General features: G+C 37.1%; 1 protein-coding gene across 2 annotated transcripts; it reads right to left on the bottom strand.

The window, feature by feature from the left end:
- Positions 1 to 3,047: 3,047 nt before the first annotated feature.
- DNAJC10 (DnaJ heat shock protein family (Hsp40) member C10) lies at positions 3,048 to 19,988 on the bottom strand. 2 transcript variants are annotated; one of them, XM_053471657.1, is made up of 22 exons: positions 19,653 to 19,988; positions 18,428 to 18,593; positions 17,646 to 17,696; positions 16,707 to 16,789; positions 16,194 to 16,325; positions 15,432 to 15,525; positions 15,011 to 15,088; positions 14,762 to 14,805; positions 14,427 to 14,561; positions 13,726 to 13,815; positions 13,198 to 13,311; positions 13,000 to 13,114; positions 12,197 to 12,324; positions 11,630 to 11,746; positions 9,340 to 9,441; positions 8,223 to 8,378; positions 5,906 to 6,039; positions 5,406 to 5,459; positions 4,386 to 4,533; positions 3,969 to 4,091; positions 3,587 to 3,694; positions 3,048 to 3,170 (listed from the first exon to the last, which is right to left on the bottom strand). In XM_053471657.1, exons 1-22 carry the CDS (start codon positions 19,854 to 19,856, stop codon positions 3,159 to 3,161), a joined length of 2,388 nt encoding a protein of 795 aa, XP_053327632.1. In that variant the 5' UTR covers positions 19,857 to 19,988; the 3' UTR covers positions 3,048 to 3,158. The 2 variants fall into 2 exon arrangements, with proteins under 2 accessions (XP_053327632.1, XP_053327631.1); XM_053471656.1 differs by lacking the exon at positions 3,048 to 3,170 and having other exon boundaries at positions 3,506 to 3,694.
- Positions 19,989 to 22,026: the final 2,038 nt, after the last annotated feature.

The raw sequence follows: 22,026 nt of genomic DNA, 5'->3' as shown, positions 1-22,026 counted from the left end.
CACTTAAATCCCATTTTTTCCCCATTCTGATGCTCGGTTTGAACTTCAGAAAGTTGTCTTGACTACATCTATATGCCTAAAAACATTGAGTTGCTACCATGCGATTGGCTGATTAACTATTAGGTGTACCTAATAACGTGGCTAGTGAGCGTATGTAACAAATGTCATACCCACCAAAATGCAAAATGTGATTTCGGTTAATTTATCATTTGATTTAAACAGATTTTATAAGCTGAACAGCAGGGGAGGATCAGGGTCAAGCGAGCATTGAGAAGCAGAACGAAGCACTGGGACCTTCAAAAGAATGGTCTGGAAGTCCTGGTCAGTGTTGCTGTAGAACAGTGGGAATACATTCAGATAATACTTTTTATTGTGAGCAGAAACCTATATAATAATTGAAATAGTTTTTATATTCTAAACCAGAAATAATTGTATATTTGTACATAGAGGTTTTTAAAGGCTTGCATTAGCTATGTAGTGTTACTAGTATCAATTCGTGCATCACCTTGGGAGTGATGCTTTTTTCCCACTTTTTGGTGACTTTCTTTCTATGAGGCATGCCCCCACAAGAGGGCAGTCATATAAAGAACAGACTTTACATTCATCAGCCTTACACATACAGACCTATCACAATTGTTTTATTTACTGTTTGAACTACTATCAGCTTTGAAAGCATAGCTGGAGAAAAATACATGTTTTCTTTTTTTTGGTTTTATTACAAATGTTCTGTGAAACCAATGCCCAACGTATAAAATAGGGAAAATATTACAAATTTCATTTTTGGCATTCATAACAGGTAAATGACAAACTCGAATTCTGAAAAAATTATTTATCCTGCGATTGACTCATTAAATAGTAAGTTGCAGTTAACTTAAAAAGAGATACACACTTTACTCCCATAAATACCCATTATGGAGGGCTAATCCTTGCAAGTAGAGGTGACCTCTTTGCATTGAGAAGTTTCTCACAGCAACTCATTGTTTAGCAAGTCAACCCAATCTACTTAGAGTCTTGTTGAGTTGCACATACTACTTATGCTTTTGCTCATTTCCAGTTCTACAAATCAAACACAGCAATGATGGCACCTTTTCATCCTGTAAACATATGTTCTTTTTACATCCACCAAGGAATATATTTCATAAAATTAAGATTACATTAAAATGGATTACCATAATGTGAGGTATGTGACAGAACTACACAATGGTTTTAAATGGTGCACAAATAAACCAGATTGAAGGAAAAAAAAAACTATTCTAAATTAATCAAAACCTTTAAGTAACAGTGATTCAATGTTAATAAAAGCCTGTCTCTATGCTGGGAGTTACTATATTACTCAGAAATCTTAATATATATGCCACATATATGTCAAATATCAGCTGCTGATGTGTCAATTAATCCACAATTTGGTTGTATATAGGTGTGTGGTGGAGCAGCTCAGCACCATCCGTGACCCTATCAGCTTCTAATATCTAGTGCATATATATAACGATATTGACCCTGTTCCCCCACACAGCGTTTACCTCTTTAAAGCCATAAATTCAATACAGGCCAAAAAAAAAAATTACACTGGGGCAATTATAACCTATCTGAATCCAAAATGTCTGATGTTTAAATTTAGGAACTTGTAACGCAAAAAAATGCAAGACAGAGCATTTTTATTCTTTTTTTTTTTGTTTTATACTACTGACCACAGAACTTTTTTCTTTTTTATTGCTATTCCATTTATAGTCAGATTTGTTCCACACCAATCTCTACAATATGATACCGAAGAACACCACTCAGTCTATATTTGAAATCAGTTAGTGTCAAACTCCAGTGCCTCAGGACCGTTAACACTTTTTTTTTTATGCACAATGTTGGATGGTTCCATGGCTGATAAATCCTAAATCACAAGCAGAATTGTGACCTTTAAGGAAAGAATTAGAAGCCAACTATCTTAATGGAAAGGTTTCCAGTCCCTCAATGTTACAGGTGTGTCATTCCTTATCAGCTGCAGAGCACACGCAATCAATCACTGGTCTCTGACTGTTGTGGCCTTACTTATCAAAAGAGCTTCTGCAATCCTACACAACTGGTGATGCAAGAAGACCAAATTCTAGAACTATGGGTCTAAAAAAACGTAGCTGTATAAAGACATGCAATCTCACAAGAAATGTAACCGTGTAATATGCATTGGGCTAAAGTCTCAAGGACTCAAAAGCTATTGGTCAATCCTACATACACTTGTCTTACAAATGGAAAACAGATACAACATTAATAAGAGAACTATAAATGTAAACACATTATTAATCTGTACATTATTAATCTAACAGTCACTGCACCATTTTATAAAACATAGTTGTGTTTCTGAATCTTTAGTTGAAACAATTTCATGGGAGTAAATGTTTGGGTTTGTATTTTTAAAAAAAGGCCACAACCAGTGAGAGTCTCTTGCCAACTAAAAAGGCTGATGTGGCCCTGCATAGGTAATATTTAAGATTAATAGAATGTTGTTTTACTGCATTAACTTCATAATCTATAAAATAGTCAGCTCACCAGAAAACTGTTAACTACCCAAGGGCCATTTATTGTTACTTGGCCTTGGCCAGGCATCACAGCCTTATATGACAGATATTGCAGACTTACTCATTGACCTAGTATACACAGAAACAAAGGTTGGAATACAGCACTGAAGGCTTGAGAAAGACCTGTGTGTCGAACCTTTGCCTGTGTGAAATAAGCTCACCTTACCATTTGAGTGCTGGGCCTCTGATTCTTTATTTTGGATTTACTCATTGACCTGTTTTTTTTTTTCACACTCCACCTCCTCTAAATAATTATCATGTAATTTAGGTAATGGTAAATAGTCCCAACACACCACTTCCACCGATCCCCTAACAATATTTCATCAGAAACATTGCAAACAACTTACTTCACAGGGAAGCAGACAGTGTCAACAGTAGGGTAAGCAAGTTTTAAATAAAAAACAAAACAAAGGAAAGATGCACAAATTCTTTGGAGGTGCATATCCTCTGTACTAGTGGGAGTGTCATTTTGTCATTTCCATATGTTCACATAAGAAAATACATTCATATTTTTTAAATTAAAACAGCATAGCAAAATGTCCATAAAAATTAAGACAAAGTCCATGATAAAATTGCTTGCTAGGTTACTTTTCATCACAGTTCATCCTGACAAGAAAAAAAGAAAAGTTACTTAAATTATGAGTATTTTAATAAAAATTAACTACATTTCTGTAAAGACTGTTAATAAATACTGTAAACACACACAAAATGAATGTGAATAGTATGAAAGCTATTTTAAATTTCTATAATACCAATAGCAGCTGTCTATACAAGTAAAATAAATAATTTTATATTTAAATATATAAAATATGAGCGCTATCTAAAGAACGAAAAGGAAGCTCTTCTTGCTAACCTATAGAACCAATAGCCTGTTATATATTATAATTTACAGTTCTGCCAACATCAACCATTAGTCATATCTTTTTCAAATAGTGCTGTTTCTTTTATGATAATTCCCACATACAAATATACATATTTCTTAGTGGGGCATGATAAATAAATGAGAGATACTGGAAACCTACCTTCTTTGATCGCTTTGATTGGCTTTTAATTGATTCTATTCTTGCAGTTATGATTTTCTCTATTTCTTTTGGTTCTCTAGTATCTATATGTTCACCATGAGCATTTTTCTGTGCAGAAAAAATGTAAAGTTTTAAATATAAAGATAAAAAGCCAAAGTATTAAATAATAAATTGCCTTAATTTTAGTACACACACACATTTTAGTACACACACACATATATATATATATATATATATATATATATATATATACATACACACACACACATTTATATAAATTGTTAAAAAGCTGTTCTTCATTGTGCTTTCATGAATTGCTTTTATTTCTTTTTTCACAACTAAACAATGTCTTTGTGAACCTGTGAACACTGGATATAATTACCTTTTTTGCTCCAAGATATGGGTAGAATTTAACTGTAGGATAGGCTCTGATAGCTGCTGTTTGGCAGAGATGTCCATAAGCCTGACAATCCACTTTCCCAGCCTTCACTTTTCCTTTAACAGACTGAAAGTGAAAAAGTGATTTTAGATTGTAAGGTTAACCCTTCATCTATGCTGAACCAAGTGATAACTCCATTATGGTCATACATGTATGCATAAGGGCAGATACAACATAGTTTTTCCATTAAATGTTATCAGACAACGTATTAAATTAAGTGTTAAGGGTGATATTTCAATCATTCTAGTGTTTTAAACCATAACAAAGCTTTGCAAGGATTTGTTACCACTATATCATTTGTATTGCTCTGTGATCAATGTATTACATATATATTTTCAAATATATGTTTTAAATACTTACCCTAGCTAGAAGCTCAAACTCTGGAGCAAAGCTTCTACATGGGCCACACCACGGAGCATAAAAATCTAGGACCCAATGGTCTTTTCCATTTAGCACCTTTTCATTAAAACTTTCAGGTGTAAGGTCAATAGATACTTTTGGTAAATAACTGAAAAAAAAAGATTTGAATTAATGTTATGCAAATTGTTATGAACAGAAAGTTTGTGTGTACGGGTTATACCCTACTTCTGCTTTACATAGGAAACAATGTTGTACTCACAAACTGTGTATGCTCTACAAAGTTTACACCAGGGATTTCTCAACACCCAATGAACTCCCCAGGTAACTATGATTTGTGAAAAGAGATCACTAGCAGTCCTATAAATAAAAAGCTATACTTGCTTGCAGCTGCACATCTGTTAGAAATGGTGCGTGAATGCTGTGCAGAAAACCACAACCCTGTCTATTCTTTCACAGAACATCCTGTGTTCAAAAACATTCAGGGATTGTGGGCATGCTTGCCGCTACTAGCAGCCATATCTGTATATACTGCAGCCAGACTGACCTTCCTCACCTATACCTCTTCTACTTACACTGCCCCCTTTGTCTATCTCTTAACTGGCTGTACTTAAGGATTTAATTTCAAACCCTGACTCACTCGCCAACAAAAGGGTCTTCATAGTGGTTCCCCTATCTACATCTTCTCACTTCCTTCCAAACATCTAACATGTCCCTCTGCTCATCTGATGAACTTTGCCTGTCCCCTGAGCTCATTTATAAACAATAAATGTTTGCCCCAGTTATAATACAGATTAACAACTGAGCCTTTCAGATAACCTAAGAGTTTCACCTACACATTTGTTGGCAAAGTAACTAACATGGCACTGATTTTATAGCCAGTGCAAGGATAACTGGAAGGATAAATGAAAAATGAATAATTCAGTGGTTAAACCACGACTAAGGAATATGCGCAGTGAGATGTGCTTTCAGGACTGGACATTTGAAACACTGACAGTATGAAGTAATGAAAGATATACTTACCCAAGTGCCCAGACCCTAAGAGAATGGGAATCTCTGTGCCAGCCATTATATGGGCTAAAGAAGCAGATACAATACAGATTAAAAATAGAAAGTGTTCAATGAAATCTAAAACTTATAAATTGACAGGTGACCAAACAGTATCATTCCATGACTTATCTGCTGGGCAAATAATCTTACATTATAACTTAACAAATAAGATATGCTACACCGACAGTGGATCTTGATATATAAAATTATACTGTGCTCTGTTGGGTGTTCATCAGCTGAGCCCTCCCACATGCCTCCTTATGCAACCCGGATCAGTCAGCAACGACCAAAGTTTCTGATTTGTTATTCTAATATTGGATGGTTTTATGTCTATTCGACACAGTTACACTTCTGGGAGTATTAATTTAACACACATTATCCTCATGGATAGGTTGCTTGGAGGTGGTAGACCCTGTGGAGGCCTACCTGTACCCGACTCGATGTTAAATAGGCCATAGAAGAGTAGCACTCACAAGTAATGATTTGCAGAGTCTGTATTTGCAGGGTAAAGCCTGATTTCAGGATAGCCTTGCACATGCTCTTGGTTGCACAGGTTACTGTATTTCTGACAGTCAACACTTCCAACGTTGATCAAGCCATTTAAAAGCTGTAAACATAAACAAACAAAACAATGAAGTGAAAATGCAAAAAAGAATCAGTACCTCCTGGTAATTCAGTATATAAAAAGTAAATTAGTTTCAGAACAAAATTGTTTAAAGTTGAAAAAAGTGATATGTTTATTAAAATCAAGGGTCCCAACAATGTAATAGAGATTTCTATCAAAACCAAATTTGTATGTTTAACACCTTAAGGACCAGGCTGTTAACCCCTTAATGACAAAGCCCGTACATGTACGGGCTCAAAATGCATTGTTTTCCATGGGTTTAGGGACCTCCCATTGTCTCGTATTGGCTCGAATATAGGCCGCACTTTTTTCCCCCACTTTAAGTCTTTAAAGTAGGGGTGCAGCCTATATTCGGGGTCTAGCGCCCGACGCCTGGGACATGCAGTTCCAGGCGCCGGGCAGGCAGCAGGGTTAGGATACAGATCCCCCGCAGCGGTCCAGGGGACCTGCATCCTACTCTCTGATACGTTCAGACGGCCTCCCCTGCCAGCACTTCCCACGGGGGGGGGTGCCGGCACGGGAGTTTGTCTAAGCGCATCGTGCAGACGTTCACCGGCAGCAGCGATCCGCGTAAACAGCCTCCGCTGCCGGCACGTCTGCACGATGTGCTTTAACAATCTCCCTTACCGGGAATTCCCACGAGTGCACGATGCGTTTTACCTCTGCCCCCAAGACTTACCAGAGCAGACTCCCGGGTGTCTTGCGGGGCACATCTACGCAATACGCGTATACAACTTCCGGTGCCGGCACATCCACTGAGTGCCGGCACCGGAAGTTGTATACGCGTATTGCGTAGATGTCCAATACGAGATATATATATATATATATATATATATATATATATAGAAATCTTTTACTCATTTACAAAAGTGAATATATTTCAAATGCTGGCATTTTAACCCATCTACTTTGTGGTAGTAATTTGTGTTTTTTTTTTTATTTTTTTTTATTTTTTAAAATCAGGTATACATTTAGAGCTCATTGTATATGGCACTGTCAAATAGCACCCCAATATGTGTCCAGCAACATCCCCTGAGTACAGCAATACCACCCATACATAGGTTTGTCTGGCTGCTTGGGATGCTAAAAGGCCACATTTGGGAGAAGTGAATTTTTCAATTTAGAATTTTACCACCTGGTCATTCTGCCCTCCATGTCCTGTTTGGGACATCTTTGAACCAGGCCAATTCAATTTACCCCATAAATCCATATTTTTTTTTTAAATTTGACACCCTAGGGTATTCAATTGGTGGTATTTTATCTTTTTCTGTAAACTAATTCAACCACCAGACACATTGTACTTTAGGTATGAATTAACAGCCTTTGGTAAATGCAAATACGTGTTCAGCAACATCCTCTGCGTACAGCTATGCCACCCATGGGTTTGTTGTTTTTTGGGGGGGCTAAAATTTGCCGCATTTTTCCATTTTGATATTAGGTCAGTCTGTGTCTTTGCCCTATTTGGTACATCTTTAAACCTGGCTAATTCAAACCCTACATTTTTGAAAACTAGACACCCGATGGGTATTTGAAATGCTAGAATTTTAACTTTATCTATGCCGGGATTTTTGGGTACATATAACGCTAAATTTAGCATTTGCTCATAAAAATAAACTCCCCAAAAATCCAAATATTTTTGGACCCCCCCCCCATTTTGTTGGAACTGAACGGTCCCCCTGATAACTGTATTTATTTATTTTATTAACTATTTTTTTTCTTCACATTGTGATTAGAAAGCTGGGCTTCATTGACTTGCATGGGTGAAAGCAGTTCCTGAGTTCTCAAAAATGTCTGAAGAAAACCTCTTGGAAACCTGTTAATTTTGCTCTCCGAATCGGTCACAGTGCGCCCTGGGGTGGGCTTTTGAAGCTTAGGAGGCGATCGTTGATAGTCTCCTATTCTTTTTTTTTAAATAAGATGTCCATACGGTTTATGGCAGACGTTGATGCCTAACGTGAAGGGGAAGGGGCCACACTGGTCCCCTGCTGGCGATCTCAGTGTTGCTGAATGCTTCGACACCAAGGCATTACAGCAACACCGCTTAAGTGAAGAAAGCGATCACTGGTTGTTAACTGACTGCTATTGTGTGACCTGCCATCATTGGTTGTTAAGGGGTAAAAAAAAAGTTTCACAGTTGTCAAAGAATTACAGTACATATGCCATACCCTTGCCATTCGTTTCCATTCTGGCATCAGGGCTTGACACGGTCCACACCACGGAGCATAATAATCAACAACCCAGATTTCATCTCTCTTCCGCCGTTTTACCAACTCTTTGTAAGTCTCTGGGGTGAGTGCAACAACTGAAGGGTTTTGAAGATCCTAAAAGGCACAAATTAAGCCAAATATAAACTACAGATTACTGTGATATTAATATTTCAAAAGCAAACTGATGTTAAGGATGAAAAAATGCAGACCTTTAGCAGTTTCAAGTCACTATTCTTTTCAGACTTGTTTAGCATTAAGAGAGGACAGATTTACTTTCAAGATTATATATGTTGGCTGCAATGCTGGATAATTTCTTTAGCATACTATTACAAGACAGGAAGTACAGTACACACAGGGGATGGCTGGCAGCTGACGGCCTGGGGGGCAAATGGAGTAAATAAACACAAAAACGTTACTTTTCCGCTCACTGATTTTTGGGCCTAGAAAGTTTTGTCCTCTGAAGTGACTACAAATTCAGGGGGGTGTTTTATCTCTGGATAACAAAAAATTAAATTTGTTCAATTTATCCCTACAGAAAGTAAAGTGCCAGGAAACAGATGACCAACCACACACACACCAGGCTCTGCCACAACGACACACACACCAGGAAAGGCTCTGCCACACCGACACACCAAACACACACACCAGGAAGGCTCTGTCACACAGACAGCCCAACAGACACACACATCAGTACAGGTTAATCTACACAAAGCATAAAAAATGCTGAAGGATCAGCTTCAGAGGTGGTGTGTGAGCTGGCTGTACAAGATCCTTGTATATGTCTGTACAGATAAAAAGGACGAAAATTATAATAACAGAGTTTAAATCAGCTCCAGCTTGCACTTCTCTAGTCTTCACAAACTTGACCAAGTCAGACACTGGGCTTGAGCCCATACTACATTTCAAATTAAGACATTTATATTCAAAGACTATACAACAAGACATTGCTATCCTTTTAAAAAATTGCATCATCTACACTCGACTGTAGAATTTCCACAACAGAGATGATGTTTGAAACTTTGGATACACAAGCATTTGCTTGGGAGACAAAAAAAAATTAAAAAAAAAACTATACCTGTATGAATTCTAAAATCCGTTCTGCATCATGATGACCTTCATATTCGTGAATGTTGGACTGGTTGAATACTACGGTTGTTGGATAAGCTCTGATGTTATGCTGTAGGTAAATAGAACACATGACCCATAGCAGTTATATTTTAATTAGTAATGAAAACATATATTTAATGTTTTAAAATTGCCCCAGTGGATTTCATGCAATATGGGACCCCTTGTTACACATGATGGGGCACCTGAAACATACCTACCATTTTTGGTAATACCATAATTACATAAGCCTTTGTCTGCCACCTAAGCGAATATATCCATTCCCATATCTTGCTACATAAATCTGGTTGAGATGGGCATGGTAAGGTTTATTGTATATTGTTTTGTGAACCCATATGTACTACCTTATGCATCACAACTGATTTGTTATAACCATAACTGTACCCCATTCACTTCAAAACTGGCACATTTTTGTAAACATTTTATTATATCTTTTCATGTGACAACATTGAAGAAATGACACTCTGCTACAGTGTTAAGTAGTGAGTGTACAGCCTGTATAACAGTGTGCATTTGCTGTGCCCTCACAATAACACACAGCCATTAATGTCTAAACCTTGGCAACAAAAGCGAGTACACCCCTAAGTGGAAATGTCCAAATTGGGCTCAGTTAGTCATTTTCCCTCCATGGTGTCATGCGACTTGTTAGTGTCTCAGGTCTCAGGTGTGATTGGGGAGCAGGTGTGTTAATTTTGGTGTTTTCGCTCTCACACTCTCTCATACCGGTCACTGGAAGTTCAACATGGCACCGCATGGCAAAGAACTCTCTGAGGATCTGAAAAAAAGAATTGTTGCTCTACATAAAGATGGCCTAGGCTATAAGAAGATTGCCTAGACCCTGAAACTGAGCTGCAGCACTGTGGGCAAGACCATACAGCGTTTTCACAGGAAAGGTTCCACTCAGAACAGGCCTCTCCATGGTCGACCAAAGAAGTTGAGTGGGCATGCTCATCGTCATATCCAGATGTTGTCTTTGGGATATAGACGTATGAGTGCTGCCAGCATTGCTGCAGAGGTTGAAGGGGTGGGGTGGGGGGGGTCAGCTTGTCAGTGTTCAGACTATATGCTGCACACTGCATCAAATTGGTCTGCATGGCTGTCGTCCCAGAAGGAATCCTCTTCTAAAGATTTTGCTGAAGACAAGCAGACTAAGGACATGGATTACTGAAACCATGTCCTGTGGTCCGATGAGACCAAGATAAACTTATTTGGTTCGGATGGTGTCAAGCGTGTGGTGGTGGCAACCAGGTGAGGAGTACAAAGACAAGTGTGTGTTGCCTACAGTCAAGCATGGTGGTGGGAGTGTCATGGTCTGGGCCTGCATGAGTGCTGCCGGCACTGGGGAGTTACAGTTCATTGAGTTCATTGAGGGAACCATGAATGCCAACATGTACTGTGACATACTGAAGCAGAGCATGATCCCTTCCCTTTGGAGACTGGGCCGCAAGGCAGTATTCCAACATGATAACGACTCCAGACACACCTCCAAGACGACCACTACCTTGCTAAAGAAGCTGAGGGTAAAGGTGATGGACTAGCCAAGCATGTCTCCAGACCTAAACCCTATTGAGCATCTGTGGGGCATCCTCAAACGGAAGGTGGGGGAGCACAAGGTCTCCAACATCCACCAGCTCCGTGATGTCGTCATGGAGGAGTGGAAGAGGATTCCAGTGGCAACCTGTGAAGCTCTGGTGAACTCCATGCCCAAGAGGGTTAAGGCAGTGTTGGAAAATAATGGTGGCCACACAAAATATTGACACTTTGGGCCCAATTAGGACATTTCCACTTAGGGGTGTACTCACTTTTGTTGCCAAGGTTTATACATTAAATGTGTTGAGTTATTTTGAGGGGACAGCAGATTTGCACTGTTATACAGGCTGTACACACAATTTACATTGTAGCAGAGTGTAATTTCTTCAATGAAAAGATAAAATATTTACAAAAATGTGAGATGCTGTACATTGTTTTAACAGCAACTTACATAAATATCAGATTAACATCAAACTGATGCTCTGAAAAAAAAAGCTTTAGTTGATATTTTTCATACAAAGACAAAATGGTGGGGCAATATTCCCCCAAAGTCTGGGCTATTACATGATTTAAATGGTATATTGACTGTCCACACTGATATTCTGTGTAACTTCTGTACACTAAGAAAATGTTCTATACCATATATCACTTAGCTGCAGAGGTTTTTACATAATATCCAGAAATCAGCAGATTGAGTTAGATGTGATTACCATATTACAGAGTCCTTCATGTACGGTGCAATCCAAAGTACCAAAGTGTATCTGACCAAATAGGCGTTTTGAGGCTTTCCTTAACTCCGGCAGCAAGGCACGACACGGTGGACACCACTTAAAACAAGGGACGAAGAAGTACATATTTGTAACTAAAATGTTTTAGCATGGGCTGCCATAGTAAACAGCATTATGTTTTCATCACAAAAATAAGTGGAAAGAAGATTTTTTTTTACATATATTTCTTACAACTGTCTCTGGTCAGTTACATGCTGGGATATAATCAACTTCTTGGCAGAAATAAAAAATTCAAGCATAAACATGTGCCATATGGTACATCAGGGTGAATCCACAGGGCCCCAGAGCGAAAACTGCTTTGGGGCCACCCATGTCCCAAAGTGCCACCTTTGCCCTAAGCAACTTAGTGCCATCCTAACTCCCAAACAGCTAGCCTGTGCAATCATTGCCTCCCAAACAGCTTGCCTGCACAATCATTGCCTCCCAAACAGCTTCAAACAATTAGGCTATAAATACAATTAAATTATATTTTTACTGTGATATACTTACCGGCGCAAAAAAGTCAACCAACCATGGTTCCCTCTCATTACCAGGAAAGTTCTGAGGTCCCAAAGTAATGACATGTGAATTGACACTTTCTTTTGTGAAAGCAACCAAATCATACAAGTTTGTTTTTCCTTGAAAAGAAAAAAAAAGAAAAAAAAAAAAGCAATAAAGTAAACATACTCAATACAGAAACTATATACACTGTTCATTAGGTACCAATGCACAGTAATAAGAAGTCAAAACAGTAAGGTTGCCGTTTGAGATTAAGATGCATGAACAAAACAAACTGCTTTAAAATGTAGGTTTTATTATTATTATGTTTTTTAAAGCACTGTTCCAGAAATAGTTACAACCTGGTGATGAATTTACATTTACAGCTTTATATATATATATGACATGGTCATTGCCAAGCAAAACCTTTAGTTTTTTGAATATTTATATATTAATAGACTCGGTCATTGCTAAGCAAAACCTTTAGTTTTTTGAATATTTATATATTAATAGACTCGGGGTAACAATTACAAAAGTTTAGACATTCTGCCCTGTAGAGTGTTCTGAGGAGAAGCTCCCATATCTTTGAGCCACATGGCATGGTAAGAAACAGATTCAATCTCGACCCTGGCAACTAAAGCAGCATACGCTGGGAGAGCACCCACTGGATAATTGTTTTATAATATTATAATTGTTTTAATAAGCACTGCTCTAACTATATAAATACACACACAGGGATCATTATATGATGCTATCTGGCGCAAGAATAAGAAGCCACATAACAGTGATCAATAATTTTCCCTACAGAGCCTCACCATGATGGATTTCATAGTCATTAAGACCTTTCCCTTTAAAAGCTGCTACACAAGGCTTTTGAATATATAGTTTATTGCAGACTGATGGGCTGGATTGACAGTCAAACCTTCCAACCTAAAGAAGAAAAAAAGAAAAATAAAAGGTTCATGTACGATTCATCATTTATGGATAACAGTTAAATGACTAGTATAACTCACTTGGACATGGTCATTGCTAAGCAAAACCTTTAGTTTTTTGAATTCTGGAATGTGGGACTGCTCATTCTTCCCAAAAATGAAGAAAAGAAGCCAGCGATGATGTGCTAATCTGTCCTTAAAGAGAAACAAATGATTCTGTTATTTAACAGATCCATATGTACATAAGACACATAATGTTGCATAATATAATCTCCTCACATGTCGACCTCGTACTAGATGTCGAACTCCCATTTTATGATAGACTCTGGTTCTCATTACCAACATGTTCTTTATAAAACTGATTTTATATTGACGCAGTGCATACACATGCAGACATTAACCCATTGTGTGCCAGGTGGTAGCACCATTCCACTAACGCAAAAAGCAAATTCATTATTTTCATTCAGAGGAAACCTCTAAAATAGATTAAAATATTAATAAGTCATAGCAGACATCTAGATAATCGCTTCAGGAAATCACCCCCTAAAATATTAAACACCATTTAGAATGTCCACTCAAACTGTTGCAAATTACTATGCCTGTACTTACCTGTAAAGATTCTGGTGAAATGTTTTCCAAATCAGGGAGGAGTTTGATTACTTCTCTGTAGATCTCCTTTGCATCTAATGTATCAAAGAACTACAAAAAAAATTAAAGAACAAAAAACAAATATTGTTCATCTGGTCATCTCATCCATTGGGTACCAAGCCATTCTTGGCCTTACACCAAAGCACATACAACTCATTGTAAATACAGTATTTTCTCTACTATAAGAAGACCTCCCCAAAATTGGAATATTAATTTAGGAAAAAAAATAAAAATCCTGAATATAAGACTACCCATTAAGAAAAAAAGTTTCACTAGTAAATATTAATTCACATGTAAACTATTTTTTTTTTATATTTAATAAAAACTACGATTTTTTTGTTTTTATTTCCTTTTATTTGCCACTCTGCCCCCCAGTTATGCACATCTGTCCCCCAATATATGCCTTATACCCCCCCTATATGCCACTCTGCCTCCCTAATAAGTCACTCTGCCCCCAGATATGCCTTTCAACCCCCATCTTTAGAAGTGGTTGACATCTCATAGTAAACTGTACATTGACAGTAAAATTCTGTTTTTAAATTAAAAACAAAACATAAGTCAAGAGGGCCCTCAATTGGCCAACTGAAACGCTGGTAGGTATGGCAGCGTCCAATAGTCTCAATATATTATTCAGATCCTTAGCAGACAATAGATAAACTTACCAAAACATTGCTTTTATCATCCACTAATGTAGCTCCAGGAGGGAAGTAGGCGGTTGCGCTTGTGGTGATGTCCAGATTCTCACAGAGGTCTGCTTGTGTAGTACAATCCATCCATCCCACATTGACAAGCCCTTCCTAAGTAATTCAGAAAAACATACTGCAAATCAATGATTCTAAGATGTAAATGAAATAGAGCAAATTGATTAAAACTTATAATGATTACTACCACATTTACCATGCAAGGAAACTAAAACGCCAAGAAAATTGTAAAAATATTATTAAAAAAACAACCCAACAAATTAATCAATTGTTAACATCAATCAAGCATAACTTACCAGCATAGCTGCCAGCTTTGAACGTGTCTGGGAAGTTAAACAGTCTGTAATCAATGAATGAAAAGATTTAATTATTGAATTGTTCTGGAAATAATTAATCCTAACACATACAAACTGCAAAGGGTCCCTAACGGAGTGAAAACTGTACTGGTATTTCATGCTTTAATCTACTAAATGCCTGCACCAGACTGCAATTTAAACATTAATATACAGCTGTACTGATATTTCAACCAAAAAAAAGTAAATTACCTCCACTGTCAGCACAGAAGGTAATAAGCCAACCATGTCCCGAGGCATATGCATTTTCAATGGAACTCCTAAAATTTCCTATATTTAAAAAAACAAAAAACAATTTGATCATCCATAATTACACATATAAACAACAGTGTTTTGCATAAAGCATCACCAAACTAGAGCAGACACCAAAAATATGTAAGATTGCACATGTAAGGGATTTATAGAAGCAGTAAGATGGTCAAGTTCATATACAGTTCACCTTAAAAAGTACAAGTCACAAAGAATGCTTTCATTGTTAAGCAGCCATATTGCCTCCTTTGTATTTTTAGACAGTCAAAACATGATTATAGATCGTATAGACAAAACAAAAATGTTTGTTTTTTTCTCATCATTTGGTTTTCCTGCAAGGAACATACAGTAAGTATATACCTACCTGCCCATAACTCTGTCACAGTGCTTGAAACAAACTGCATAGCAAAATTTGCCAAATCCTCTGTTGTTCGTTCCCCAAAATATTTTACTGGATTCTGAAGAAGAAGAAGAAAAAAAGATTACAATAAACCACGAAGTGTTGCACTTCTTCCTTGTTTTTAATCTTATTCCGTTTACTTGAATAAAATACGCTCTTTTTTCTTTTGAAGCGCCGGGGTCAGTGAAGAAAAACAAAAAAGTCACTAGTGCCAAGTGTGCCATAAGGCCATGGTGGACACCAGGTCCCATTCTTTATTTTCTTCGGGGCGGGGGGATATGCTGCCTCTTCCTTCCCTGGCCATAAGGCCTGCCGGAGGGCTGGATCTTCTTGGTCCCTTCCCGCAAGTGTTGGGACCACTGAAACAGTCACTAGAGGAAGGTGGGCAGCTCAGAAGAGCTACCTAACTCACATCCTCACCAGGAAAAACAGGCCTTTTAGGGGACCCAGCTCCAGTGTCAAAAATCAGTGTCTGAATACTGTTTACTGATAATAAAATATCCAAAAAAAAAAAAAAATGCTCTGTGCAAAAATCGGTACAATTGCGTCAAGAAAACTATATACAAAAGTGCTCCCAATGAAGCCCCAGCCCTTAGAGAAAGTATTGTATGAGGCAAAGATTCTCCTCATCTGCATTTCCCCACCCTCCTTTTTAAATCATTTGTTCATACTCTTAGATCAGGACATAGGGTACTGTTAATATGGTGGTCCTTTAATGGCACCCACCATTCCAGCTCTGTAAATATAAAGACTTGGGTAGCTATTGATCCCTTGACTTCTGCAAAGCATTCTGTCGTCACCACAGTTGACTGCTCCAATTCGAAGTAGTCCATCCATTTCTTTGGCAAATTCTCTCCACTGAAATGCAAGAAGAGAAAGAAGCTTGAAGGTTCTATAGTTTAAACAGTAAATTCTAACCAAGGTGCTTTATTAATTTTATCTCACATAAACATTCCTATATGAACTGGCTACTTATTATGAAAATTAGTTTCTTCTTTTAAATAAATGTCAATAAAAATGAGTCATTTTATTTTTAACATTGATTTTTTTGGTCATGTAATGAAGGAATTAATATTAACAGGTAAATTCATGCATTCTATACACATCCGTCATTGAAATTGATCAATTAGACAAATTAGTTTACTCTATCTCACAAAATAAGCAGTGTTGACAAGTTACTTTTTGTTATTAAAAAAGGAAAAAAGCAAGTTGAAGGTGATAGTGAAGTAATTTCCATACCGTAGGCGCAAGATCATGACAGTGTGAACATCGAGGTGAATAGAAATTAATAAACCACACTTCCCCAGAGTTGACAGCACCATCTAGATTAGGGAAATGAAGACATTAGTCACGGAATTATATATATCCTAAACTAACCTAAAAACTCTCTTACTCCTCATCTAATAGTTCCCACCATCCCCCTTTGCTCTGTAGAGTGTGTCTATGGGGAAACTCTCCACCGAGCTGCTCGGCCTCCCTCTGAGTTGTTCTGCCCCCTTTGCCCTCTGCATTGGGTGCCATCGCTGACGGGAAATTGCTCACAAATCTCACGTGAGCCAACGCTGGTGGCAAGTATGCCATGCATAAGCACAGATATGCAGAAGATGCGCTTGGCAAACATATTCCCTGCAAGCCAAGGAGTGGAGCGAACACTGTGTAAATAGATAGATCGTGAATTTCTTCATTCATTTGCACTATGAATGCCCATGGGTTAGAGTAACACTTTAAAGATCAATTCCAAATGTATCAAATTTATAGAAACACTCTGTCCTCTTTTAACGCTTATTTCACTTGTTGTATCTATTGCTAATGCAACAACCTGCTACTAAACACCAGTTTCTGTCATTGAATCACATGGACGTCATATGTCCATTATCTGTGAGTTGCATATTGTTGTGGGACTGTGACTACAGCTAAAGGGAAGTATAAAAAAGCCTTTATATAGTTTAGATCTGCTCAGAAAATTCACCTTCACACATATAAAATATATTCTTAAAATGAAACAACCTGACAAATACATTGCATGCAGATATAATGCACAGAAACAGCAGAAATGATAGGACATCTGATTAAAATAAGTGAAATTTCAAGCATAATAAACACAAATGAACTATACAAAAAAATAGCATACACATGCTACCAAAAAATGTAAAAGATAAAAATAACTAAATCACTTACCAAACTCTCCTCTGTCCAAAGTGACAATTTCAAGGTCATCATCATAAATACCTTTAAAAAGAAAGAAAAAAAATTAGTGTGTGTAAAGGGTTAAAACTGCATTTTATAAGACAATCCAAACATTTGTAATCTTCTTCTAGTTAATGAGTCTTAAATACACAACTGGGGAAGTATATAGGAAATATAATTGCAATGTAAGAAAAAAAATAAAAAGAAAGGAGTGATAGGTGGAAAGTCATTAAACATTCTTCGATGACAGACTGCTTACTAAACTGTCACAATGCAAACACGACTTGGCAACAGGGACTAAAAAGAAACTAAAAACACCTGTACAAGCACATACTAGCTTGTACGAGTGCACAACTGCTTGCCAGCAATGGTTAAAAAAAAAAAAAAAAAAAAAAAAGAATTCCATAGAATTTAAATTCTTTAAGTTTCTCTAACTTTTCATAATTTGAAGAGGAAGAAAAATCACTAGATTTCTCTTTTCCAAATGGGTGAAAAAGAGTAGCCGAGGTAGACCTATAAGTAGTATTCACAAAACAGAGGGATTATAGTGACAGAAATGTTTGATATAAATCTTTTAGGGTAACTCAATACATTCATATGCAGAGGCCAGACAATCAGCTCCGATTCCTCAAGCCAGAAGAATTTTCTTGTTCTCACGTACTACTTTAAGATGATATGTAAGTTGGAAATTCACTGGTACAGAAAATACAGTTCAATAAGGAATATACATTTCTTCATAGTGTAGAACGATATTTAGGATCTACTTTACATACCAAAATCATAGCGATAAAAACTCCAGCTTTCATACTGGCCACCTTGTTGCTGGTCCTCAAGACCTTTTTCACCATATTTATCATACTTTTTTCGAAGGTCTTCATCTTTCAAAACCTCATAGGCCCGGTTTATTTTTAAAAATTTGTCATGTGCAGTAGGATCGTTCTAAAAACAGAAGAAAGTGTTAGAAATATAGAACACCAGAATGAAACCTAGAGTGTAATTACATATTTATACGTCCAAGTAGAGAATATATATATTTTCTGAAATGTTTTTAAATTTGTGATTGTTACATACAAAATACAATAAAAAAAAAAACAACAACAACAAAAAAACTTTTCTATTCAGGACAAAACATGCTTGGTCACTTTTTTTGTGTTAAGAGAACAGAGACACTGGATGTTCATTGTCCAAAGCAATAAAAAAGTGTGTGCAATTTGGATACAGGAAAAACACGTTACAGTAGGACAAGGGTGGAAATCGCACATCAGCAGCAATCCCTTACATCATTACGTTCGAAACTAAATGAATAGCATACAGTGCAGGTACACAAGGAATACACACATTTCGGTAATAAATTCTTAATTATGACATATTGCTGACTAAGATATTATTATTATTTATTAATTCCGAAACAATTTACAAAATTGTGCAAGTGATTTAGGAAGAAAAAAAAAAATATTTTGGTAACCACTAGAAAATTAAAGCATGCTATAATATTTATTCTATACAAAACAAAAATCATCAAAAATAGCTGCAACACTAAACAAGCACCTAAAAATGAGAACAAACTGCTCATCTTGTTCCGTCAGAAATCTGTCTGCATCTTACATCCGTGAAAGGATCCAATCAGGGAGTAAATGCTGCTAATATAGATTTCAGGCCATCTCATGTCAAAAAGTGGAGGCAGAAAACATAGTAAGGCAGAATAACTGCTTTATGCGATACTATATAAACAATGCAGCCCCAAATCTATGTTAAAAACATAATTCTTTTTTCCCCAATGTAAAATAGAAAAGAGATAAGACATCCCTCAACACAACATTCTGGACAAAACATCTATAAACCCATGCCTATACTGATACTAATACTGTGTACATATGGAGAGTTCTGAAGCATAGATTATCGAGTTTTCATAACTGCTTAAAAAGTCAAAGCAAAACCATTCAAAAAAAATTGTTCTAAAGTATGTCATGAAACTTTAGGATTAATGCATCAACTTACCTGATTTTTATCAGGGTGTAATTTTAATGCCAGCTTCTTAAAAGCTTGCCGGATTTCTCTACTGCTCGCATCTTTTGAAACTCCAAGTAAATTATAATAGTCTTGATCAGTACAAACAAGTACAGCCAGAGTTATCAAAATCAAACATATAATAAGTCTTTTTAAAAGACAATTTTTGGACAATGAGGTGGAGTGCTCCATCATCAGCTCACAGCATGAAATTCAAATAAAAATATTCTGATGGAGTTTCACGCAATTTAACTAGTTTAGAAGTCCTCCTGTCATCTCTCAAACAATGCACATCCTATTTACTTTTGGGTAGGTCTTTTTTCTGTGTTTAAACCTGTAAGTAGGGGAAAAGGGAAAGATTTAAATATATTCAAATGAGATTTTAATTACACACAATAACCTACATTATGCCACCATATAATACAGTATTTAATGCCATGTGGGATGTGAAGCAATGGAAGCTATGTCAATGTAAATTACAATTTCAGCACTTTATAGAGGAGTGTTCTGAGGATGGTAATGGTTTCCTTGACTACTGAGAATTACTTAGTTTGAATACTGACCCTATCCACCCACTCGCTTTGTTGGTGCTACATTTATCCCAATAGATAAATCCCCAATTCTTAAAAAATAATTACTTGGCTCCTTAAAAATCAGGTTGGATCCACATTGTCCAGCATCATTTTCAGATGCATTAACCAGCACTGTAACCACTACATAAATCTAAGGACTATTTTACAAAACATGTCCCTCAAAGAAAATTTGATTTAACATTGTAGGTAGTTGAATTATATAAAATGGAACATGTGAGTATCCTAACCAGTTCTACAGTTACCTGATGTGGATGTAGCTAATTAGCTACGTCCCATTAAATTGTATATGTTGTACTCTCACAGCCCTCTCAAAGTTAAAGATGCATGCCTTAAAATCATAGTCTACAATCATCATCCATTTTACTTCAAACGATACCTTGTGTTGAAAGCAAGAGATCAGTAAAATAAAGCATACTTTGTAATATGAACACTGAACAGAAAACCTAAATTAGAAAGCTTAATACAATTTGGTAGAAATATTTTATACGAATGATATGTTTTAGATACAGTTAATCTTAGTTGCTCTGTGTATAGTTTATTTGAAACATTAAGGAAGGCTAATGTTAAAAGAAGCTTAGTACAAACAAAACACCACCCAATGAAACTTTATGTAATTGACCAGACAAGTACCTCCACTGAATGAATATACATATTATAATATATATGCATAATAATTTAGAATAGTAAAGGCTAATAAAGAGTGTAAACAGTCTAAATGCAATTAACCTGTAAGCACTGTATACAGGCGATAGCTTTGTTGATCTCTTACCTATACACAGTAATCACCCGGCAAATCAGCGTGTGTTAAACCGGAAGTACACATAGCTCATCAGGATGACGATCGGGGTGGGGACTTCACGCTGACGAATTCCCTCCCACTACACGGCGGTGGAAGATGCCAGGCTGCGCAGAGGGTTCTGGGAAGTGGGTGCTGTTTGCTGTCTTGTCTTGGCGCTGCGCGATTGGTTACAGATGCCGTTTACACTGTAGATGCAGGCAGCAGTAAAATTCCGTTGCAGAGCGTGATTTGTATATGCGTTCCAGATTGTTCTATAAAATAGAGGCTGACTAAAGCGCCCATTTCTGTTTCTCAAAATGAGTACGCATACCTTGAGTACAAATGAGCGTTGACTTTAAATGCGACGTGTATGCATGTAAGCATTATCGGTAAGAAGACCCCGAAAGCGTGAAGGAGCGGGAAAAGAAAAAGCCATTAAAGGACAGTAAATGCTAAGGTTAGAAGTTTTGCTGGGGCATGCGCGTTGCTGTAAAGTCCGTGAGTGTTGTAATTCCATAGTGAGGAGTTCCTGGTCAGTCTCCAATATGTCATTGTTAGGTTGGGCTGTTGATATGGCTGACGTGGCCTGTAGGATATTCTCCCTGTAAATCCGGGAGGTGGAGTGACTGTTATAACCAGATCAGCTTGAATGGAATTTAGCTAAACCGACCATGATAATTTAACCCCTTTGTGACCAGTTTTTTTTTTAATTTTTGGAGTTTTTTCTGTACCCTTTGTGACAGTGGCTCACAGTGGCATTTCTGTGGCGTTTGTGTTTCGCCGCGGGCGTATGTAGAGGTTTTGGAACTTGGGGCGTATCCTGTATGTGGCACCGCCCCCACACAAAAAAAAATTAATGTTGGCAAGAATATTTATTTCACAAGTGTTGTACTGTGTGTCAACTGGGAAAAATAGAAATCTGATGGTACAGCATAGCTCCCATCACTATATACTGAGCCAGACGTTGATGGTGGTGCAGCATAGCTCCCATCAC

The sequence above is a fragment of the Spea bombifrons genome, chromosome 7 (assembly GCF_027358695.1).
Source record: "Spea bombifrons isolate aSpeBom1 chromosome 7, aSpeBom1.2.pri, whole genome shotgun sequence".
NCBI lineage: Eukaryota > Metazoa > Chordata > Amphibia > Anura > Pelobatidae > Spea > Spea bombifrons.
The sequence above is the reverse complement of the archived record's forward strand: the minus strand, read 5'-3'. Positions and strand labels throughout refer to the sequence as shown.